We start from the raw sequence: 23,495 nt of genomic DNA, 5'->3' as shown, positions 1-23,495 counted from the left end.
GATCTAGGGGAGGGCCCCCCCCCCCGCATATTTTGGGTAATAAGAAAAAGCAGGTAATTTAGTGTTAACAACTGAGTTGAAAACGTAAATTGGTCACCATAAAGAGTTAAAGGGCTGGCGTTTCGAGCGTTAGCCCTTCGTCAATCGCTCTGAGGAAGGGCTAACGTTCGAAACGTCAGCCTTTTTAATTCTTTAAGGTGGCCATACGTTTTCAACTCAGTTGTTAACACTAAATTACTGCTATACTCTTCCACCGACGTAGCACCACAGTTTCTTTAGAAACTTACCCCCTTTATTAAAAGGAAAAAAAAAAAAAAAAGAATCACAGAAGGAAGAAAAGCCGGTAAAAGGCAAGCGACAAAAAACCGCCCTCCCCCCCTCCCTTAGCTCAAGGTCTGGATCCACCACTAATTCTCCGATTGTCGCTGACTTTTCTCACTGGTTCAATGACGTGGTATAAACCATAAGAGCGATATAGAATTAAGAGAGAGTCATGAACCCGTTACCCATAGTGGGCTCCTGAGAGAGTCTAAAGACGATATACAATAATGACGGTACTTAAAGTACTTACCGCTTCCCTTCTCATCATCCATATGAAATCTTTGTATGTCCTCCCCGTTTTGGATTATTTTAAGCACGATATACTTTGCCTAGTTAAAGGCAGTTAAAAGCTTTTCTTCGTGACTTTTAATTGCGAAATGGAAAGTCTGTAAGTATCTGCTCAGATTTCTTGATCAAATTAAGATGTGTCAAGGCCTGGCCACGGAGCCCGAGCTTCACAGCCACCACCATCATGGTTTCGAAGTTGTAAACATGGATTTGAATGGGGGTGGATTAGATAACAATCACGACAAAAGCTATCAAATGGATCACGAAGAAGTGGAGGATTTGTTTAAGAAGCTCGACAAGAACAATGATGGAAGGATTGATCTAAATGAACTTGCGGAAGGACTGAAAAATCTGCATGGTTCAAGATACAAGGCCGGCCAAGCTCAGGTGTGTACAAATTATAATAAAAACAGCCAGCAAAATTGACGCCAAAGAATATTTTGTCTAGAATAACTTTGAAACATTTCTGTTTTTATTTCATCTTCCTTTTTTGTCGCCTTAAGGAGTAGATACGAATTTCACCGGTCATAAATGCAATCTGTGTATTTGCGCACACTAAATATTGGTTTTAAGTTGGTTCGTTTGGGATGTAAATTGCTTCGCTCAATTTGAATAATTTTGTGCCCAGTTGAAATCATGGTGTGCGGTAAAAAATGTGATAATTAAGAAGTTTGCCCTTTAATTTCGTACAGAATGTACAATGTTTCGTTTTTGATTGATTAGTGTCGATTTTTGGGTACTATCGAACAGCCCGAAAATTTACCTCACCGGTAGAAATAAATCTGTACGATCCTTGACTATTTCACGCTTGAATTCAAGTAAATTAGCCTTTACCTTAATTTTCCAAAAAAGGCGTAGCTATTATTGATTTTGTATGATTCCCTGCACTTTAATTCAAATAGAGTTGCAAATGGAAATTTCCTTATTTAACATGTTTGTACATTTCACTTCATTTAACATGAAGGAAAATTTACACTCGTGTTATGTACACAATCAACGAAGGAAAACATCTCTGAACTGTATGTTTTATTCTTGTAGATTGTTTTACACTGTCCTAAATGTTTCCTATAAATACAATTTAAGCTTGTGGGAGTAAATTCTGCCGCAGACTTACAATTTTATGACATACCTATTTGTCAGAAATTATGCAAATTTACTTCTTCTTTGTACATATTTTGAATTTTCCTGTATACCTGCAACGATTTTTTTTCTGAGTATATGTGCGGGTAATTGTAGTGTCAAGAATGTTAGGATTCTTTTTGATATTTTAGACACATTTCCAATTCTATCAATTGTCATAATTTATAGTTAAATGGAGATTATAGGTGAATGTGAAAGTTCTCAACTATTGAATTTAGTGGTTTGTGGTTTTATATGGCAAGGATTCATGCTATCCAAAAACATATGGTTTAGGTTTTTTCCCTTGTCTCCTCTTTATTAGAGACAAAATTAATTAATTAACAATGCAGAAAAATGTTAGAAGCATGCAAGCAAACAATGAAGGTTTGAAAGTGATTGAAATTAAATCTTGAAGTTCATAACCAAACCATTGAGCAATTTAATCTGTTGCCCACTCTTTTTCTGGTACTGTTTATTCTCCATTTAATAAATTCTCCTTCACTCCCATTATCTGATGAGAGTTTCTCTCAAACTTGTAAAATAGGGCTGGAATCTTGTTACTATCATCAACTTATATCAGCAAATTTTGCTGCTACTAAATAACAGAGCCCCTGTGGACTGTTTTTTTTTTTAAACTTTTGTGGTCAGCATTATCATCTTTTCATATGTGTTGCCTACAATTTGGCAGAAAATTACAAGGAAAAAATCATAGGAAAAAAACAAATTGTAATGACTACATAGTTAAATAAGAATTGGGAGAAGGTATTTGAAAAAACTTAGGGAGCTATACAGACCACTTGACAGCTAATCTAGTATTGAAATCCAGTGGAGTCACTTGTTCTTGTGATTGCTATAATTATATTTGTCCTCTTTGCTAATATAGATTATCATAATGATCTCCAAAATGATTGATCAAAGCTTATCCCACTCAGATGCTCTGGAAAGGTTGGGGTGTTGTGGACATTTATCTTGTATGAAAACTAGATTGTACAGACCAAAAAAGAGACTGAATTAAAATGTTGATCCTATCTTTTTTCAATTTACTGGTAGTTACACCAATCTAAAATACTTTTCCAGCAAATACAATTTACTTTCCTTTCTTTATTCTTTAGTCTTTAATGTGTTTCTTGGCTTTTAGAGAATAAGGCTTACAGCATGTTTTGTGATGTCCATTTCAGCAAATTATGAACCTTGGTGATCAGAACCTTGATGGGCAGATGTCATTTGAGGAGTTTGTCAAATATGTGACTGACCATCAGAAAAAATTGTGGATAGTTTTCCAGTCTATTGATCAAGATGGCAGTGGTAACCAATATCTATAAATTAATTGTTAATTTTAGGAGTCTAAAAGAGATTAGAAATCCTAGGGAAAGAGACCTTTTTGTATTACAAATGAATGGTTTGTCTCTAAAATGGGTCAATATGATTCCTTCAGTCTCTACATTTTATCTTTTTACTAAAATTTCTGGTGCAAGAGAAAAAAATTAAGAAATCTGATTTTCTCTTCAGTATTGATGTATAATTTTGGGAGCTACATCACAATATAGTTTGGCCTTATTAGGGTACTTGAGAATAATACTGTTCTTCTACAGACTGAAGGAAACTTCAAGAAAATGTTTTTAGTGTCATTTTCGACTAAAGGAAGAAACAAATAAGGAACAGAGTAGCTAAGGATTAACATGGGCTGTAGTTAATGAACTTGAGACATTTGCATTTAGCAATGTGCTTTTTTGACGTGGAACATCAGAGAATTCTATTATGGCAAATTTCCAACTAAATTCCAATGGCCTGAATTATTTTTTTAATTCAGACACAGGGAATATTCTCCTATAAGTTAACACTTTTTCCCTGCTGCAACATTTCTTAATGAAAAGCCTGATTTGAGGGGAAATTTTTCAAGATGCATTAACTGTGATGCAACTCCCATATATTAAGTGCAAAGGCAAGGTAATGTTCATTATATATCTCAGTCAATTTAGCAGGCTATATTTCACTATACAGCCTGCTAAATTCAGGGGTTTCATTTAATTTAAATCCTCCCCCTCTATTTGAATCCAGCGATGTGATAAATATCTGACTAACCTTGTTTTCTTGGTCTATACTGTAAGTTACAGGACCTTGTTTCACTTCACCCTGGGCTATAAATCGTCTTGGGAAAAACTTGCTCTGTAACTTAAAGTAGAGACCTTGAACTGGGTTAGTAAGAGGTATTTATGTAAAGGCAAAGGTGTCATTGGACTTATTGTCTGCTGGTCAGGATGTGTGGATAAAACAGAACTTAAGAAAGCTTTTGAGGCTGTGGATGTCAAGGTAACAGACCAGGAAGTGGATTTGTTATTGAAAAGGTAAAATATTTATCAACAGCATTATTTATTTTAGTCACTAATCTCATAGAAAATATAAATACCCCCCTGTCCAGTTTCTTTTTTATTTTTGGCTCAAAAGATGCACAGATAGTTTCAAGTGAAGAAAGGTTGAATAATACAGATACTCTGTGATATTATTATGAAAAATATTGACATTCATGGTATCAAAACTGCCTAAACTTTTTTCAAACTAGTGAAATACAAAAATTACCCCAACTTTTAAAACTTCAGAGATGCAATTCTGTTGTAGGAGGCAAATGTCTTGAGTAACATCCAGTCATGGCTTGTAATTGGTCCAGGGGTCTCAATACTTTATTCCATAAGCTGCTTCCAATGGTGTAATAGGTAACTGTACCCAGAGAATGGGTACAGAGAATGTGCCAAAAGGTGAAACTAAAACACAAGAGCTGTCTGGCAGGCTAAACAGGCAACAATAAGTGGTCTTATATAAGCAGGGGTAAACTGCCAGTAACCAGCTTTTACTGAAACCCTTGTTGTCTGGATGAGGGTAGAGCTGAACAAAATTTTTGTTGACAGATGCTGTGAGAGACATTTGGACTCTCTTAAAATTCATCATTACAGTCATGTGTCATTTAAAAAAATCCTCTTTAAGGCTACCCTCACCTGGAAGATCAAGCTGTAGTGTATAGTTTTTATTAATGTACTGTAGAAACACTTTACCTTTTAAAATTGTCAGCATGGACAAGGACAAAACCCTTAAAGTTAACTGGAAAGAATGGAGAGAATATCACCTGTTGAATCCCAGCGGCCATAGTATGCATGACATCATTCAGTTCTGGAGACATTCTAATGTAAGTGACTTTGACCTTTTCATTTTCATGATCTTTTTATGATCTCTCCCAGCATCTGCCTGCTATGAATTTTGATGCTTGCTCCAGACCTATACTTCACTGGTCTCTGTAAAAATGTGTTAATTTTGTTGAAAGAAAAATGTTGATCAGTTCTGTGAGTGACCAGGTTATAATGGTTTTGGTTTGTAGACCCTGCAGTTAATTTGTGTTTCAACACCTTTTATCAAACCAAATAAAGCATCTTCATTTGAATTTTTTCAATATTTGTGTTAGATTCCCCTGAATACTTATATTCTGTGGCTTTTCTGTTTTAGATATTAATCGTCTTTGTTAGTTTTTTCAATATGTATCATTTATCTTTGATGTCCTCAGGTTATTGATATTGGGGAGGATATGACTGTACCAGATGAATTCACTGAGGAAGAAAAAGTGTCAGGAATGTGGTGGAGACAGCTGGTGGCAGGGGGTGGAGCAGGAGTTGGTTAGTGTAACTAGGGCTTGTCTAGATCATGCCTTTCAGTCAAGGAATTTGAGTTGAAAATATTGAATTAAACATCTAAGATGGTACAAATAAAAGTAATGATGGGAAACTAAAGAAGCTCTTGATTGCTCAATAAATTCTCCTCATCAGAACTATGAGAGATGTATGGAGAACAGAATGGAGAATCTGGGTAGTGATGTAAGGGTCAACTCCTTTAAATGCACCCTGGTTAGCTTGCAGTTATCTCCAATCCAGCTAGCCCAAAGTTGTTTTTGTTTTTTTTAATTTATTACAATTTTTTTTTTTGCAAGGATGCTTTTCAGATTACAACAAGCTTAGTGCTAACCCTTTTAAATTTGTTTCATTCCAGTGTCAAGGACATCAACTGCTCCTTTGGACAGATTAAAAGTTTTATTACAGGCAAGTATCTAAAATTGAAGGGGTCATCATGTACAGGTGATACACATGACTACATTTTTATCAGGGAGTGCTGGCCAGCAGAAATAATAACAGTCTGCTTACTAACCTTACTGACTATCTAAGTAAGGTGTTTGACTAGATTGGGAGGGAAGGAACAATTAATGAATGCTTTGTGCTTTCTTGTTTTTCACAATAACAATAAGTCAAATGGTTGCAGACAGATTATTAAAGTGGGAAAATTTTGTTTTATTCCAGGTACAAGCATCAAGCCAAAATAGAATAGGAATTTCTTCTGGTTTTTCCATGATGATCAAGGAAGGTGGAATCAAATCACTTTGGAGAGGAAATGGTGCTAATGTGGTCAAAATTGCACCAGAATCAGCCATAAAATTCTTTGCTTATGAAAGGGTATGTTTCAGTTAATAAGAGACACCAGAACATTGAAAGTTTTGTGTTAACCCTTTAACACCTAAGAGTGATTGGCATTGTATTTCTCCCTTCAGTATCACTGTTGAATCAAACATAAAGGCCATGAGAATAAGGGAAATGATCAACCATGAGAGAAGCTTGTGATTGTTGAACAAATTCTCCTTGTCCGTACCATAAGAAATGTATAGAGAACAGTAGGGAGAGTATTCATACTGATCCTAGGGTTTAAAAGAATCTTTAGGTCTTTCCTAAGACCTACCAAAGGATCTTTATCTGCCATAATTTTTCTGGCAGTTTTTAGGCTTAAAAAACCTTCTAAAATCGTTCATGTTCTGTCATTTGGTACAATATGTAGTTCACGCTGGGATTGTTTGTTCTTCAGGCAAAGAAGCTGTTGGGTGCAGATGAAAAGCAGCTGGGGGTCAGAGAAAGACTTATGGCAGGTTCAATGGCTGGAGTAGCTTCACAGACAAGTATATACCCACTGGAGGTACTTAAACCAGCGCGATCAAGGAATGAAACTTCTTGAAATAGTTGTAAAAATAAATTATGAAAATCTATCTTAAAATTTGTTAATAAATGACGAGAAGTTGTCAAAGAAAAAGCCAGGAGCCTGAGAATAGAAAGGTTAAGAAAATGAGCCATTGGAAAAAATGTTGCTCTTAAGTAATCCTCTAGCCTTTCTTTTTGACGCTTTTTAGGGATCAACGAGAGCTTAGATTAAATAAAGTTTAGTTTTTAACTTATCACAGAGTAGAGTCACACGAAAAGCAGTGCATGCCTAGTTTACATTTGAAACGCAATTCCAAGAAATTAGTGCAAATAGTGCCAAACATGGAGCCACCTCAAATATCCCAGCGTTTGTCTTTTCATTCAGAAAAAAAGTAAAAAGAACAAACAATTGGAGGTATTGTTCATTGTGGCTATTTTGCTGACCAACTCCTTATTTCTTACGTTTCATGAGAAGGCGGCCACGTGTAGGTGTAATGTTCTTATCAATGCCCTTATTGGTTTATAGGTGTTGAAAACAAGACTGGCGCTTCGCAAGACAGGACAGTACAAGGGTCTTGTCGATGCGGCATATGTCATCTTTACTACTGAAGGAATCAGGAGTTTTTATCGAGGGCTGTTCCCGAGTCTTTTAGGAATCATTCCCTATGCTGGAATAGATCTTGCTGTATACGAGGTTAATCTTAATTTTCCTTCTTGGTTCATTGCCTCCTATGTGTTCAGTTACACTTTAAACCCGCGCTACATTAGCGCGTTCATTTTTCTGAGTTGAAACAGTTGAATTATCCTTTTATCATCATTGCCTTTTTTTTCAGACACTCAAAAACTTTTACCTTAACTACCACAAAAACCAGTCAGCCGACCCAGGGGTGTTTTTATTGTTAGCGTGTGGTACAGCGTCCAGCACGTGTGGTCAGTTAGCTAGTTATCCGTTGTCATTAGTGAGGACCAAATTACAAGCGCAAGGTATGAAGCTACGTGCTGTTGCAATGTACTTAAAAACAATGATGGGGGTTGATGGTAGAGAGAGGGCAGAGAGAAGTGGCCAAACGTCTGCGCATGTGTGAATGTTGTGATTAATTGGTGACGTGCTTTTAGGTTGTTAATGCTAAATTGTCTCTCCTTACGAGGAACTCAAAATAAAATGCCAAATCAATAGGATATCCCTACTTGAATATACTTTCTGTTCAAAGTCTCAAGTACTCCTTTTCGTCTCTGTGTTTCCTTGTAAAGATTTCCATAAATGTTTCAATTGTCATTTGCTTGTTTTAGTTTCAAACTTTGCGTAAGAAATTGGCGTGCTAACGGCCAGATTTGATTTCCTCGCGCATGCCCGACGTTTGACCGCTGTTCTCATTTGGATGAGGTGTAGCCTGAAAGCAAGGTCTCGTTTGCGCTGCGGTACGAGTGGCGATGGCTACGAGAGGGGTCAACCACGAAAATGTTAGACATCACAGGCTTCGCCACTCGTGCCGCAGCGCCTATTAGAACGGTGGCCTTTTGGGCTATGCGCTTAAGTTTAGGCCACGGCTGTTTGAAGGTTGGATAACGCTATCCACTATGTAAATCTTTATCCGGTGGATAGTGCAGTACGTTTTGCCATCACTTATCCGCTAAATAGCGATTTACCGGTTGGATAGCGTAATCCGTCCTTTATACAACTGGGCCTTGGGCTGGAACCTTGGCGGGGGTCATTTTCTTGGCATTCTCCTCTACTAGTGCGTCATCCCAGTAGTATGCATCGGTACCGTGAGCTGTCAGGGAAACTTGAGGATTTGCTGAGTAACCAGCGATGGACCAGAGTACCATCCAGGTAGAGCGGTACTACTCCCTGTTGCTTCATAACACAAACCGAGATAAACCCCGCTAGCTATCCCATGCGGTTTCGTTACAGACATCACCAATGACATATTTAGCCAGATAATTTTAAATCATTCTTTTTTTGTAACATTTATATGAAACGTCTTTTCTTTCCAGCGCGCTCCCGCACTGCGGGCAGGGGAGATACAATGGTTTCAGTAATTAAAAACATAATAAAAGAAGACGGACCACGTGGACTTTATAGGGGACTGGCTCCTAACTTTATGAAAGTTGCGCCTGCAGTCAGTATAAGTTACGTTGTGTACGAACACTTGAGAATGAACCTTGGCGTTAGATAGAATACTCGATGGTCTGATTTGGGGCAAATGTATATCGAATGAGAGCATAATGTAAACGCGATATAAGAGTAAAAGAGAAGAATACACGACAGAGAGAAAAAGCTTGAAAATATAGGCGGTTTTCCTGCCTGTGATAGCGTAGGAAGTCTAGCAACATTAATATGGTCTATTCGATTTGATATAATTGCACGAACTTTAATTTTGTTTTTATGAATTCTCATGTTTTAAGACATTCCGTCATGGACAGCAATTTTAAAGCTGGAGTCAACATTTTGTTGTGGTTATTTTTTTTTTATTTTTGACGAGGATAACCTAAGGGTAACCCGAGAAGGTTACGAATTACTGTGACGTCTTTTACTAACCCAATCTGAGCGCTCTAAAAGCTAGGGGACTGGATGACGTATCACTGTCATGTGGAGAGCGTAGGAATGTCACTTGCTGATTGGCTGATAATATCGTATGTAAATTCATCGCATATAAATTTTCCATGGGAGTAAAATATTATGCAAGATCGTGCTTTGTAAATATATATTTTTTTGTTTAGGCTTTTTGTCCCTTAAGATAAACTTTTATCTGATCTGTTGCTAGGGAGTCTTGCTGAGAAATAATTTCTCGACCTTTCCTTTGATCGTTAGTTTTTAACTTTAAAATTTTACCAGATGCATGAAATTCAGAAGTTGCCTGGAAATGGCGTCTAATCTCTCCATATGATTTAAAATCTGCTTAACCCTTTAACTCCCAAGATATGATTGTCAATTCTCCTCTGTAGCTGCTACACATTTCCTTGTAAATTAGTTATGAGAACTTGGTGCTAGATCAAGATAGCAGCTTCTACCTGATAAGTTTGAATATTCTCATTACCTGTTTGCTGAATAATGTATGGTATTGTAGGGAGAAGTTTTATGTTAATCACTTCTGAGAGTTAAAGGGTTAATCTTTTCTCTCCATTTTTATCCTGTTTTCTCTTTTTATATGCTTTCCTTCTTTCTTTCCTTTCTCATCCCTTCTTATTCTCTCTGGCTTGTCTGCTCCAGACCACACTGGTTCCATGATTTTTTAACTTTCTGCTAGAAATTTTAAGTTTACAAATATTAACAAAATTATCTACAAACTGCTTGTTCAATTTAGGAAATCACTTTTATCCTTGCTGCTTTTAAATAATCGCATCTTAAGATGAAGGTATATTACGATCGCCATTTACCTTATGATAAAAATGTTATCGTAATACACTGACACACACGGCTGTATTCTCTCGTTTAAGTGATTTGCGAGAAAGGTCTTTATTATTAAAATGGATAGAATATTTATACGAGCTGTTAAACATTTTTGTAGCCATCGTGTTTTGCGGGAGGGTTCTGAAGGGAATTACTTAGTTTTAACAAAGGAGTAATTTAGTGGTTACGTCAATTGTAAGCGTAGGTACGTAGTGTTACAGCCATGAATGATCTTTAGGTGTCTTTACCGATGTCAGAAGGTTGAAGGATCAAACGCCCGCCCCATTTGAACTAAAATGAAGGCTAACCTCGAGCAAAATAGAACATCGTTTGCAACTGTTTGCATCGCTGTTGCAATCCATGTAATTTCTTGTTCCATATTCTTATCGTTTTATTTTCTTCATTGTATATTCCTCTTCTCGTCTCTCCTTCCTTATTAACGCTTTAACCCTCAAGAGTGATGAGCTTTCTATTTCTCCTTAAAGTATCACCTCTTAAATAGTAAGTTCGTGAGAATATAGGAAACGATCACCAACCCAAAGAAACTCTTGATTGTTGAACCAATTATCCCTGTCAGTACCATGAGTTATGAGAAGAGGACGGAATGAGCATACTGATATAAGGATGTAAAAGATAAACCAGTCCTCAGATTTGCCCCAGTGACTCAGAAGCAGGTGAGGTTTATGCGTGACTGTCATGAATTCGATGGTTAAGTATATCTCTTTAATACGACCCAAGGAGATACAGGAATGCCTTAATCTGACGAATGTTTGTTTATTCACATGTTGATAAAGCGTCTAGTATTGCGTGACAAAGTGATTCAATATTCGCTGATTACTAAGCACATAAATAAGCATATATGAGCGCTCCGGGGCCTTCAACTCGCAGTATATCAAGCGTGACTAGAACAAACTTGCTGAGTCACTTGGCAGCAAGGATTAGTTACATAATCGCTTGATTATCAACCTTTTCGAAGACAACAGCAAGTGACGGCGAACATGTTACTCCTGGAAGAACTCCCAGGGTTTCTAACAGTCTTGATAAACCTGCACATGAGGTTCGACTCCACATACGTACAGAAAGAACCCGTAAATTTTACTTCGCTGAATCCTGTCGGTGATTGCCCCGGATCACTGAACGGAGCAATGCGAGACCCAGACAAATGTCTTGTTGTCATCCAAGAATGGTGGGGCATGAACGAGCAGATAAAACAACAAGCGTTAGATATAGCCGGTTTGGGAAGTATGACGACAATGGTACCTGATTTATACCGGGGAATAGTGGCTGAGAACAGCACGGAAGCGATCCATCTTGTTACCAACTTGGATTACGCGGGTAAGTTAATTCACAACGAGCACCCATATTTGCACTAGAGCGGTCGTCTATTTATCTCGGATTAGAAGACGACGATTTACTAGTGTGGCATATCATTTCCTTCATATGTATGCTCGTGACTGACCATTGGTTTCGAAACTGATCAAACGTGAAACGTAAAATATTCAGGCATAGTCGCTCAGCTCAGCTGCGTAAATTACTCGCGAGATTCACGCGTGACATTCAAAGGAGTTGTCTCAGCCGTTTTGTCTTCTTTGTCAATGTGAGTAGCGAAAAATTTGACAACTTGACATTATCTAACTCGACATTGAGAGGGGAATGGGGTTTGCAGTTTTGGTCGAGCGTTGATATTCAGTTGTTATTCATTTCACAGGTGCCATCCAGGATATTAAAGGTGCGGCACAGTACCTTCTAAAACAAGGTTGCAGGAAAGTTGGTGTTACTGGCTTCTGCATGGGAGGTGCCTTATCACTCGCCGCCGCAGCTCTTGTGCCAGAAATCTCTGCCGCTGCACCGTTTTATGGCATTCCTAATCCTCGGCTCGCAAACATGTCTACCATTAAAATACCGGTGCAGTGTCACTTTGGCAAATTAGACCGATCCAACACAGCTAACATTACAGAATATACCAAGCTCAGGCAACAACTGGACGCCGGAGACGTGAATTACGAATTCTATGAATACGAAGCTGGTCACGCTTTCACCAATCCGCACAGCAGAAATTATAACGAATCCATAGCTGAGCTGTCGATTGGTCGAATGATTGACTTCATGAAAAAACATTTAGGAGGTTCAGGAAAGTGATGAACACCCTGTAGGAAACAATCAACCATTCTTTCACTTACTTCCTATTCTTAATATAGGCACAATAAGCTGCTTAAGCACGGGTCGCGAATTCCCACGTAGACTCTGTGACCCCCTTCCGCAGTATGATTTTACCGTGTCAGCGGTCGTCTCACTTTAGTAATAATAGACAAGGATATGCCTGCAGTCAACCAGCGGTATCACAATTGATTACTCTACTCTAATCAGTTGGGTTCCGGAGTTGAAACCTTGCAGGATTTTGTTAGAATTTACGTTAAGAAAAGGCGAAGTGAATGGCATATTCAAATAGGAGGTAAGTACATCGGTAAAAAGGAATGCTTTATTAGAAAACTGCAGAACTTTTCCGTGTATAATTTTTAATACAGTAAAAAAGCTGAGCTTCCAAGGTGGCCATATATAATTTGCCGTTAAGATCAGGAATAGGTTCGTCTGTTTAACAGTCTACTGGCCCATTGAAAACTTAGTAGTTGACATCAGTTAAAATTAAGAACGAGTAAGCATTATTATCGTAAAAAATATGCAGCTTTTAGAAGCTGGCCAGTAAGGTATTCTTGGCTTATTGCAGAAGGAAATGTAGTGGTTTCATATTAATAATTAGTCATGGTGAAGAGCAGGTCCTTCACAATAATAGTTTGAGTTGGTGAAGGGGGGACTCAAGTGTGTTCGCATGAGCTGGGAAAACTTGGATTTAAAATTACTGCAGGGAGGAGGGAGTTGGACAGAGGGGTCTGAATATCCTGATTCCCATACCCTTATTAAATGGCTCTTGCCTCTGTTTTATTTTCATTGCAAAAGTTTATGCAATTTTGCTAAAAATTTTACCCAGTTCCTACCCCTCTTGCCTCCAGTACACCTCCATCCCCTATTCTCATGGGTTCCCATCCCCCTGTCCCCTACCAAATAACTCTTAGATACTGGGAATTGCTTTTCAAATTAGGAAAGAAAGTGTTTATACACAAACCAGTGACAAACGTGTTATACCCGAACATACAGTACAAGGATATGAATTATTTAGAACCGGACCTTCTAAATTTTATCGTCAACTCTAATTCCATACTATTTTTCACAGGTTAATACTTCAGCCATTAGTCTTGTAAATGGTTGGTAAATGGTTTATCAATCAGATTGGAACGTACAGGGTAAAAAAGGGCATTTTATCACCAGCTTCTGGAAGTGTGTCTTCAATTTTCTCTTCATTAAGTTCTTGTTTAGTATTTTATCTTTTGCTTGTTTGTGTGCCTTTTGGTTCTTTCTTGTTTTCTTTACAATTACAGTTTCTGAAAATATTGGTTCCATGGTTTTTGTCCAAAAAGATGTTTAATGAACATGACATATCTATTTCATCAGTTTCTCAGCAAATGAGTGCCTAAATCAAGGAACATTTGCTGTGACTATAACAAAGAAGTATTACTGATCACATTCAGTCAGTCAAATTTTAACTGACTTAAATGATTGGTCTCTTAACAGTACACCTCGTGGGCCCTTTTACTGCATATTCTTTGGGAAAAAATTATTTAAATTATATAGCTTGCTTTAGAAAATACACTTTCTCACAATTTTTTTCCCTTGAATGTAAATTTCAACAAGCTGAGCCACAACTCCATCACATACTTTAAAAATGAAAAGAAGACTCCCAGATAGGTTGCTATTTGTGTGTATTTTAAGTGTATGATCATGGACAATAAAAGAAAGGATTTTGCAATGCTGTGGCAAAGTTCACTCCTAAATAACTAGCATGGAAGAAATGTCCACATCTATCGCAGCCAAGCCAGTCTTCATTGTCATCCATCTGACACACCTTGCAAACAACAACATCCTTCCTCTGCCAAAAAGTGAAGTAAAAGTTCAAAATAATTACTTAATTGTCAATTTGTTTTTTGGGATTAAACACAATACACAGTGGTGATTGTAATGATAAGAAAGGCATAATTATTGTACCTCAAAATGTCATCGTAACAGCTGCCAAACAGGTTGGATAGAAGCTTCATTCTCTCAATAGAAACATTGACCTTTGTGATTGGTCTGTTATCACACAAGTTCCTGGCAAACTAACAATAGATCTTGCAGTTATATTATATATGATGTAAGATTGGTTGATGTAAAAATGTAAATATTCTGATTATGTTTCTTTAAAACCTGCTATGGAATGACATCATATTGTTTTGACTGTTTAATGTCAAAGATATTGATGGAATTGGTACCTATGAGCTCACTTATCTAATTCTTTATACCACTCTAAAGATTACCTTACAAATAAGTACTCCACAGTTGAATCCATCAGTTTGCTGAAAATGGGGTGGCTCGAGGCATGCCCACTCTTTACTTTTCCAGCCTGTTTTGATGTCAGCAGCCTCACTACAGAAAGATTGCAACCATTTTCATAAATGCTACTGGATATAGCTACAAAAATGAGTTATGAACATTGTCTCAATATTAATTCCTGGCGATTGATGGAATCAATTAAGTTAGGTTTTGTTAAGTTTATGTTACATGAAGTCACTAAATTACTCATATATATATAGCTGAAAAATCATAAAAACAATATGGCCAGTACAATGGCCATTAATAACTCTCACAACAATGAAACAAAGGGTCTTGCTGGGAATACAGAAACTCACCTTATGTTATTTATAAGTCTGTACAGGCTGGGATTGGAAGCTGCTGTTATTTCATTTGGATGTTTGTTTCCATGAATAGGATCAATGTAGACACGGATAGATTCCTTGTTATCTAAAATCTTTGAACACATTTATTTTATGTCGTCAAAACGAAGTCCTGAGTCATGTGTACAATGTTCAATTTATCTAAAGAATATAATACAAATTTTTAGAGATGACTATTTTTTTAAAAAAAATGTACAGTATGAATAGCATCATCGACTTACCAGTAATGTCCAGTGATGTCTAGTGATATTCATTGGAATAACAATTTTTTCAATTCCATGGAACCTCTCGCCCATCCACAATCTACGGGTACTTGCCCCATGTTTCACCAACTGACAAAGGGTACTGTCAGCAGCAAAGATTTTTGTTAGTTTCCACAGTGTAGCATCAACGATCTGCAAAGAGAAGCACAACGAATTTAACAACTGAAGATATACAAAATTAATCTTTCGAATAGTTACTGGAATACAGTACTGCTCACCGTATCAGTTAACCATCCATCTACAAAACTAGGGATCTCCTCTTTAATTTTCTGTGTTTCTTTTGCAGATAAAGTGCCAGGAGGAAGAGTGGCTAGCAAGTCAGAAATTAAATTAAATTAAAGATTTCTGGAGACTCAAGCTTTCATAATTTTGGGCTGCTTTCTTTGTTTTTCAAAAAAAAAGAAAAAAGAGTGCAAACAAAACAGATCTGGTCCACACGCGCATGTTTTTCACAGCGCCTTGTCTTTTCTTCCAAACCCGTGTAAACTGTTAAAAACCTTTCGGGCCGAGGTTAAAGAAAAATATGATCATTTTTAGACTACGAAAAACGCTTTATTAAATAGTCGCTAAATCTTGACAACTGTGAATGATTGTTGACTTTTATGACGATGATTTAGCATTTCTTCGTACTCATTTTCTCACCGGTGAAAGTTGTGCAATAGTCTGTCAACGCACGTGTGGAACGGATGCTGTAAATGCCTTCGGATAATTACCGAAATTAAAATCCTGGCCACTTGATGGCTAAATTTTATTGAACTGTTGCGACATAATATTTCGCTTTCATTTCTTCATTAAGATATGGACGTCGCATCTGGGCTCCATAAATGACTAGCATATTTCCGCCCTTAACAAACAAAAGGCAGCGAAAGGTCAAGTTGTTTTGTAATATAAACATGAAAACCCTGGCATGGCCTTCCTTGACTGTATTCGTCCTCTGTTTTGCGCAATCGTTTTCCTATTCCCGAAAATTGCAAACCTAAAATGCTCAAAAGAAAAAGTAAAGAAGATTGAAAATACTATTTTCGGATGATCTCCGCGACCTTTCCTTGACCTCTGTTGTGGAGCGCACAAAACATGTAGAATTCAATGTGGTGAATTGATCAATGAGATCTTCCTTCCGTTCCTCTGTCCCATCTAAAAACCCGTAACCGTAGTCACTATCAACGCGTACCTCGCAGAGGTTTGCATGAAGAAACTCGATTTCCTTCTTAACTAGCGTAGATTGTTTGCCAGAACTATTTGGATTACAGCTAAGGCTAGTAGCCCGCGTTGCAAAAAATTCGGATGACATCTCGTTAGCAAGGAAAGGCCCATGAGCCCTGATAGGGACGTAGCGCGGGATTCTTGCCGCTGGTTATAATTAACAGCTGATTCAACCCTAGTCCCCAAGTTGAGCTCCCCTTAGTTAGTTATTACTAAAGTGGGACGACCGCTGACACAATAAAATCATACTGCGGAAGGGGGTCACAGAGTCTACGTGGGAATTCGCGACCCCTTAAGCACTGAGTCAGCGATTAGAAATAAGAGAGCACACTGGGTCGAAGTGGTTCGAGCCCTGGGATTTTAACTACCATGGGAGTTCTTTTTTTCACAGCCCTAAAAGCACTATTGATTAGTTACTGCCATCATTATTGTAATTATTAATTGTTTTCACCGCTACAAATTTATGCCGGCCTGGATTATTGATTTATAAAACATACATGGCTTTGACTTCGTTAAACTGTGATGAAAAAAAAAAGTAACAAAACGAAAAACGTAGTGTCTCAGGATGTCTTTCAGCTCAGTAAGTAATAAGCAAAGAATCTTTTTGAGTGATCTCGTCGCATTGGTGTATCAAGCCAGTCTGACAGATCAGGCGGATATAGTTTAACGCATGCGCTTTCTTTTCTTCAAATACTAGGGCGGCTGGTCATTTGCACCATTCCAACAGGAGATTATAAACTGAAAAAATCTCATGAACTGAAATAATTCTCAAATACTGGGTTGTGTACAACACAATAGTGTCAACATAAAAAAATTCGAACATTTATATACAAATACAATTTTAAGAAATTGCACTGAAAACCAAGGCTTAGACGTAGACTTCCCTTAACTACAAGTATATGAAAGACAAACCCAAGAGAGTTCAAAAGACTTTTGGTAAATTGAACATTTCCGCAAGGAAACGATAATTTTGCTAACATGTTGACTATAAAATTATGAAAGTAAGGAAAATTGTACCAATACGTTTTCAGAGCAATCTTCATCTAACTTACCGAGTTTTTCACATGGAAGGTAAGAAACATTGACTTTAAGAGGCGGAGACATGACCTGTGAGGTCTTGAAAAATGAAGCCTACATCCCTAAGCCATTCTTGCGCCTTCTTAGTTTATCACTGCCTCTTTGGCGTTTTTCTATACTTTGATAAGTTTTGCACAGCGCAAAAGATTTCTCAAAATATCGTATGGCCAGTGGCACTCGACTAAATTAGTTATTGCTTCCTATTTATCTGTAAAAAAGTTTCATTTTACGAAAACTGCCATTTAAAGCGAGTTATTTACAGATACAAAAAAGCGTGGGAAGTTTATTTACAAATGTACACCAGAATCATTGGTGACACAGTTAACTTCTGCGCCTATAATGATTTCCTCAACACTATGGCGGGATGGCGTCTTTTACGGCCCTCATCATTTGTCGACGAGTTGCATGTTACTTGTGGTCAAAGGACGAACTTCATCGTCTTTCTCTTTTTTAAGGCCATACCTAGGAAAACAATTAATGATTGCAAAGCTAAGTTATATTGTCACATCTGAGCATTATAACCTCCAATCCTGATCACGGGCGCGGCCAACTTTTCGACTTGTTGGCCTGTATCCTAACAAAGTTAAATTTTTGTTCCCAAATTTGAAAGAGTTGTTATAAAAGTCAGGCGGGCAGAAAAGACTTCTAGGGCCTACAAGACCATGGGCTAGCTACGCCCCTGCTGATAAAGAGCAATATATATATATTTTTTATTTATTTATTTTTTATTTTATCATTATTTTTTTTGATAAAGAGCAATAAGGCGAGAGCTTTCGTAGTCTCCTTCGGAGACGCTTTTCGGTATGTCACGCAAATCTTTCGCAAGATCGTCGCGCAGGTGATAGCCGAAAGAACGACTGCAAAGGAGGGTAGAGCCACAGCCAGGGGTTGTCCTGCTCAAGTCCATACATTTACAATCCGTGATTTACCACTGCCTTTTGAAAAGTATAAATGAATTTATGATGACAACGCAGTTTGGGATTCCAAAGAAAACCCTAATCTTTAAACAAAATATTTTCAAATGTGTTCGAATCCTGCATTTTGTTTCTAGCAGCCTGGCCGCTTGCCTCAGGGAGACAGGCCGGGGTAAACGATTACCTTGGGGACAGGGCATGTTAAAAGCGCTCCTTTAAGACTGATCCCACGTTTTTTGTTTAGTGATAACGATAGTCATGCTTGCGAGTATTGAAAATGTTTAGGATAGGGTTTTGCATCACTTCAAGTAATAATAATAACATCTGATATCTTACCAGCATGTGACGCCTACACACAACCCCGCTAAGAGTACAGCACCGCAAAATGCAGCAAAATAAAAATATAATAGCTTTGTCTTGCCCGATGTCCCATCAAATTCTGTTGGCTTCATGAAGTCAAGATGCAGCCGTGCCACACCAGTGATTTGATATCCTAATGCGGTATTGAGGGTTTCTTTATTCTCAGACTGTTTGACGATGGCATACAACACATTCTTCGATAAAAATTTGCCGTCTCCTACTGAGATAAAAAACCCCACTAGAAGCTCTCCAGGACTATATGGGTCCTCCATCGGGTATCCAGGGACTATGTAAACTTGATAACTGGCAGTTAAATCAGAAGACAAAAACCAGCATAAGAAAAAGTAACAAAGTTCTCACTCATCAACAAGAGAAGAAGTCAATTCGCCTACGAATTGACGCATAAATTCACTTACGCACTTACGCATAAATTCACTCACAACCTCAGCCAACTTATTAACGACTACCCCTAATTAACTAGTTTATGGTCTTGGTCAACTCGCCTGTGACTTGATGTACTTAGCACTGAGTTTGCAGACAAATTCCAACTTGAATGGAAGAAATACACTAACCAAGTCGTTGCTGGTACAAAGTCGTGTTTACTTTTCCAGGTTCATACCTACTCATCTATGCCAAATTGCTAACGGTTCTAAATCAGATTTCGGAGCACAACTTTGCAAACTGATCAGCGATCAACACTCTAACATGCCAACTAGTCAGAGATGTTTAACATCTTGCAATTGGAATGTAGCGTGGTTAAAATGTCAAATTGAACTAAAAGTTATGATGTCATCGTCATCATACCTATTTGGACTTGATTCGTCACATTTTTGCGGTGTACTGGAGCAGTAGTTTCCCACAATTTTCTTCACGGCGACAGTAAATCTAACTCTTCTTTTTTCGAACTATAAGAACGCAATATCGAGAAAACTATTGTAAACTTTAAATTAACACTTTACACCTTAACATCAGTATACATATTCTCCATATATTTCTTAGGTGCTGACAAGCTGGTAAGCTCCAAAGCTTCATAGTTAATGATCATATTCTGTATTCCTATGACCTTAATGTTTGATTCAGGGGTGACATTGTAAGGAGAACGTAGATGCTAGGCACTCTTAAATGTTAAAAGGCATGATTTTACCAGGAGAAGCCATCTTTTATTCGAAATGAAGTGAATGCATCGAATTCTTTTGTTCCGATTGGCTGAAGTGATTACTGTGATTGATTTTAATTTTACGACAGTCGAAATTTACTTTTAAGACAGTAAATAGCAAGGCAAAAACATGTGCGATATTTTTAGTTCTGCTTTTTTTTTTCTATAATAGTTAATTCTTCTCTGACCTTAGCTTCTGTCATGTCCGATATATATAACACCACTGCCTCTTGTTCTCCCCCAGATGGTGGTTGTGCTGTGGTCGCAGTTGGTGGTGCTGTGGTCGTAGTTGGTGGTGCTGTGGTCGCAGTAGGGTAAGTCACAGTTGGTTGTGCTGTGGTTGAGTTGGTCACAGGTGGCGCAGACGTTGTGGTTGCGGAAAATGTTGAAGACGGTGTTATGCCAGTTGAGGCAACTGAAACCGAGAGAGGAAATGGATGAAAAATCGAATACACTTCTGTCTAACTTTGATTTTATCTATCTCCTAGGATAAGTCTTACAGTCTCACTTGGGTTAGAAAGTGACTGGGGTTGTAAACAGTTTAGTTTGCGGTTTCCACTATCTCAATTGCCTTACGCTAGAAACATCTCACTCGTTGGTTTCTATCTAAATCCTTCGACTAAATTTTTATTTTTGTATTTGAACAAATCAAAAAAGACATTTTAGAGTTGTGTACCTGTTGAAGCGGTCATGGTTGCCAGTACTGTTCCCGTGGAGTAAAGTGCTGTTGAAAAAGCGAGCATGATGCAGTCACGTTTTAAATTCCTTTACTAAAATCAAGTTCTACCCCTACAACTTATCTCTCTGGGAGACCCTGTAAGAAAACCTCTTCCTCGAGCTAAGTCAGTTTAAAGCGGTTTTATTTGAGCTTGCGTGAAGGCTGCTGGAGAAACTGGCGGAAAATGCATTACACAAACCATTTTTTCGAAACATATATTTGGAAAATTATCCTCGATGATTTTCCAAGGTAATAGAGTCTCAACGGTGGCATTCTCTAAAAGTTCAGCCCCAATATACAACTATAATGAAATAAATTTAAGACTGCTTTTAATCTGGTTATTATTAATCATCCGAAGGTTTAAGACGCCTTTCTGTCACTTGTATGGAAAATATTTGTTGTATCCATAGATATCTGGGATATCATTATCAATATTGCCTACGTGTAACTCTCTGGTGGAAAAACCCACTTCCGCTGGTTAAAAGAGGTAGACATTTACGAAACTTTGCGATTTTGTTCCATTTTTCAATTTGTCTCCTTTTCGATATACCACGAGTGATAGTAGTGAATCGGTGGATTCTTACAACTACCAGGAGCTCATTGCTATAATGTACGGGTAGTGGTCTCCTGCAACTACCCAAGATTTATTTATTCTGTGAATACTGATGCACTTGTGAGGAAAGGTTTCTGCGGCTGATCACTATGCTCATATAATGCAGTCTCTTACAGGAATATCTGTCAGAATATCTTTGTAAAGAAATGATTGCATGGCTCCGAGGTCACCATCGACAAGAAACTAACAAACACTTCTCTTTCTGCGCCGGTTATCCCGTCGCATTATGAACGCATTTTAATTCAAGTTAATTCAGTAGGTGAACGTAAACTACTAAGAATCGAATAACTTACATGTTTGAGACCGAGTTTGATAAACCTGAATGAGGAAATTCGTGGAGCGATTTTCTCAAAAGCATTTTAGTGCAGTCCGGCTTGCCCATAGCAACGCGGAATTTTCTGCGAAGGTTTATAGAACTTCAATGTTTGGCAAGATGGAAAAGCAAACAAATCCGAAAAAATGCTCCAGAAACTCCGGCTTAATTCAATCATACTTCTTTATGGTGACTTGACACTGCGGGAGGAAGACAGAAATGAAATGCCCCTTACTTACATTCAAAGCATACTGAAAAGACAGACGCTTCCTTATTGAGACAACCGCGGAGGTCGATCGGCGTGATTTGCCTTTTTGTTTGTGATTGTAAAGAACAGAATCAGCAGAGGAGATTCACTTAAAGGATTTCTCGTTAAAGCAATGCGAAAAATATAGCAATGATCTTATGATTTGTAAGTTTACACTAGAATACATGCGTATTTGATATCAAACAGCCAGCTTTCTGTGATTATGTGCTGAGACATCCAATATAAGCAACCGCGTGCATTGTTACTCACCCGTAGAGTGCGTAGAGTTAGCTGATGCCTCTGCCCGATCGCAAATTAAGAACAAAGCAGTTTGAAAGACAAAAAAAATCCCGAAGCGAAACATCACTGTTGGTAAACACGAGAACTAGCTAAAACTGCATCGGTGGCCAACATCGAAATGCGTCCGACGCGAAATAGAAACTCGATATGTGGGTATGTTGACTTGGACTTGCACCAGTATACGTCACTAATCACCTAAGAACCGTATGTCACGCAATGTTTAGCGGTAAAAATTAAACAAATTAGCGAATACACTCTCAGCCCCTTCCCCCCTCTCACAGAAAGAACAGAACGAAAAAAGAAAAAAAAAAGAATTTTTAATACTGTGAAAAAAGCTGGTTTGGGAAAGATGCAAAAATAAAGATATCCACTGATATTCTGGGTACTGCATAAACTGACCCATAAAATGAAGAACAAAACAGTTTGAAGGACAAAAAATATCCCGAAGCGAAATATCACTGTTGGTAAACACGATAACTAGCTAAAACTGCATCGGTGGCCAACAAAGAAATCCGTCCAAAGCGAAATAGAAACTCGATCTGTGAGTGTGTTGAAAGTGTACGTCAATAATCAGTTCCAGAAGAACCGTATGTCACGCAATGTTAAGTGGTAAAAAGTGAAAAAAAAATTAACGAATACACTCTCATTCCCTTCCCTTCCCCTCCCACAAAAAAAGCAGAACGAAAAAAAAAAAAAAACAATTGAAAAAGGATTTTTAATGCTCTGAAAAAAGCGGTTTGGGAAAGATGCAAAAAGAAAGATATCTGTGATAAGCCGGGGTGGTACTGCTTAGACTGACCGGGGGCCCGAGGAATTTTGACTCTGTCAGGAGCCCATGTCCTCCTGATACTGCACAAAAAATATTCATTTTTACTGGAATTTCACAGTTACTCATTTTGTTGTAGCTATCATCGTTGTTGCTGCTGTAATTTGTTCCTGTTGTATCCGAATGCGGGAAATTTCTTCGTTCCCCTTTTCTTCCTACGACGAGGCGCGGATCTAAGGACATCTCTGGAACTCTCGGAACTTAGTAGATAAGCCCTATTTGCAGAAGATTTAAGGAAAATCTTTGAGTATACAAGAAAGTTCGAATTTTCTTCTGATCACGTTGTTGTAGTTGTCTTCTATTTACACTTCCTTATCTTGAGCCATACTTACTCAGCGGTTTCAAAGTGGTAGGTATGTCATGTATGGGCGCATATTATGTCCTAAATACATATTATGTCCTATACTTTACATACAATACCCTACACACATACAGGGCTATACACAGCTATACAGGGCTATACACAGCTGTACAGGGCAATACACAGCTATACAGGGCTATACACAGCTATACAGGGCTATACACAGCTATACAGGGCAATACACAGCTATACAGGGCTATAC

At 37.9% G+C, this 23,495-nt stretch overlaps 4 protein-coding genes across 6 annotated transcripts; 2 read left to right on the top strand and 2 right to left on the bottom strand.

Annotated features, from left to right (window-relative positions):
* The first annotated feature begins 556 nt into the window (after nt 1-556).
* Nucleotides 557-10,226, top strand: LOC113668168 (mitochondrial adenyl nucleotide antiporter SLC25A25). The gene is made up of 11 exons (XM_027184042.2): nt 557-996; nt 2,907-3,033; nt 3,986-4,073; nt 4,792-4,906; nt 5,279-5,387; nt 5,758-5,807; nt 6,063-6,215; nt 6,619-6,726; nt 7,255-7,422; nt 7,562-7,712; nt 8,724-10,226. Exons 1-11 carry the CDS (start codon nt 745-747, stop codon nt 8,903-8,905), a joined length of 1,503 nt encoding a protein of 500 aa, XP_027039843.1. The 5' UTR covers nt 557-744; the 3' UTR covers nt 8,906-10,226.
* A 701-nt stretch (nt 10,227-10,927) lies between these two features.
* Nucleotides 10,928-13,981, top strand: LOC113668167 (uncharacterized). Of its 2 annotated transcripts, XR_016186330.1 has the most exons (3): nt 10,928-11,454; nt 11,828-12,571; nt 13,349-13,981. XR_016186330.1 is itself a non-coding variant. In XM_027184041.2 (2 exons), the coding sequence occupies exons 1-2, from the start codon at nt 11,118-11,120 to the stop codon at nt 12,256-12,258; spliced, it is 768 nt and encodes a 255-aa protein (XP_027039842.2). In that variant the 5' UTR covers nt 10,928-11,117; the 3' UTR covers nt 12,259-13,981. The 2 variants fall into 2 exon arrangements, 1 of the variants encoding a protein (XP_027039842.2); XM_027184041.2 differs by having other exon boundaries at nt 11,828-13,981.
* Nucleotides 13,982-14,076: 95 nt separating this feature from the next.
* On the bottom strand, nt 14,077-16,562 carry LOC149047150 (uncharacterized). Of its 2 annotated transcripts, none has more exons than XM_089205400.1 (5): nt 16,377-16,562; nt 15,164-15,337; nt 14,898-15,016; nt 14,526-14,634; nt 14,077-14,327 (listed from the first exon to the last, which is right to left on the bottom strand). In XM_089205400.1, exons 1-5 carry the CDS (start codon nt 16,494-16,496, stop codon nt 14,163-14,165), a joined length of 687 nt encoding a protein of 228 aa, XP_089061526.1. In that variant the 5' UTR covers nt 16,497-16,562; the 3' UTR covers nt 14,077-14,162. The 2 variants fall into 2 exon arrangements, with proteins under 2 accessions (XP_089061526.1, XP_089061527.1); XM_089205401.1 differs by having other exon boundaries at nt 14,177-14,319; nt 16,377-16,543.
* A 259-nt stretch (nt 16,563-16,821) lies between these two features.
* LOC113668165 (uncharacterized) lies at nt 16,822-22,310 on the bottom strand. Its single transcript, XM_027184040.2, has 6 exons — nt 22,077-22,310; nt 20,592-20,639; nt 20,104-20,330; nt 19,564-19,664; nt 18,736-19,062; nt 16,822-17,947 (listed from the first exon to the last, which is right to left on the bottom strand). Exons 1-6 carry the CDS (start codon nt 22,168-22,170, stop codon nt 17,872-17,874), a joined length of 873 nt encoding a protein of 290 aa, XP_027039841.2. The 5' UTR covers nt 22,171-22,310; the 3' UTR covers nt 16,822-17,871.
* Between the last annotated feature and the right edge of the window lie 1,185 nt (nt 22,311-23,495).

Source organism: Pocillopora damicornis, chromosome 4, assembly GCF_964200805.1.
Source record: "Pocillopora damicornis chromosome 4, jaPocDami1.2, whole genome shotgun sequence".
Taxonomy (NCBI): Eukaryota; Metazoa; Cnidaria; class Anthozoa; order Scleractinia; family Pocilloporidae; genus Pocillopora; species Pocillopora damicornis.
The sequence above is the reverse complement of the archived record's forward strand: the minus strand, read 5'-3'. Positions and strand labels throughout refer to the sequence as shown.

What these genes read in the sequence shown, in the direction of transcription:
- LOC113668168 (XM_027184042.2), top strand. Translation starts at nt 745, where the DNA reads ATGTGTCAAGGCCTGGCCACGGAGCCCGAGCTTCACAGCCACCACCAT. An exon ending in AGTTCTGGAGACATTCTAAT is followed by an intron (nt 4,907 to 5,278) that starts GTAAGTGACTTT and finishes TGATGTCCTCAG; the next exon opens with GTTATTGATATTGGGGAGGA. An exon ending in CAAGTATATACCCACTGGAG is followed by an intron (nt 6,727 to 7,254) that starts GTACTTAAACCA and finishes ATTGGTTTATAG; the next exon opens with GTGTTGAAAACAAGACTGGC.
- LOC113668167 (XM_027184041.2), top strand. Translation starts at nt 11,118, where the DNA reads ATGTTACTCCTGGAAGAACTCCCAGGGTTTCTAACAGTCTTGATAAAC. An exon ending in TACCAACTTGGATTACGCGG is followed by an intron (nt 11,455 to 11,827) that starts GTAAGTTAATTC and finishes TTCATTTCACAG; the next exon opens with GTGCCATCCAGGATATTAAA.
- LOC149047150 (XM_089205400.1), bottom strand. Translation starts at nt 16,496, where the DNA reads ATGTCATCCGAATTTTTTGCAACGCGGGCTACTAGCCTTAGCTGTAAT. An exon ending in GACATCACTGGACATTACTG is followed by an intron (nt 15,017 to 15,163) that starts GTAAGTCGATGA and finishes ATGTGTTCAAAG; the next exon opens with ATTTTAGATAACAAGGAATC. An exon ending in GTGGAGTACTTATTTGTAAG is followed by an intron (nt 14,328 to 14,525) that starts GTAATCTTTAGA and finishes ATCTATTGTTAG; the next exon opens with TTTGCCAGGAACTTGTGTGA.
- LOC113668165 (XM_027184040.2), bottom strand. Translation starts at nt 22,170, where the DNA reads ATGTTTCGCTTCGGGATTTTTTTTGTCTTTCAAACTGCTTTGTTCTTA. An exon ending in GACGAATCAAGTCCAAATAG is followed by an intron (nt 19,063 to 19,563) that starts GTATGATGACGA and finishes TTTAACTGCCAG; the next exon opens with TTATCAAGTTTACATAGTCC. An exon ending in TGTGTAGGCGTCACATGCTG is followed by an intron (nt 17,948 to 18,735) that starts GTAAGATATCAG and finishes TTGTTTTCCTAG; the next exon opens with GTATGGCCTTAAAAAAGAGA.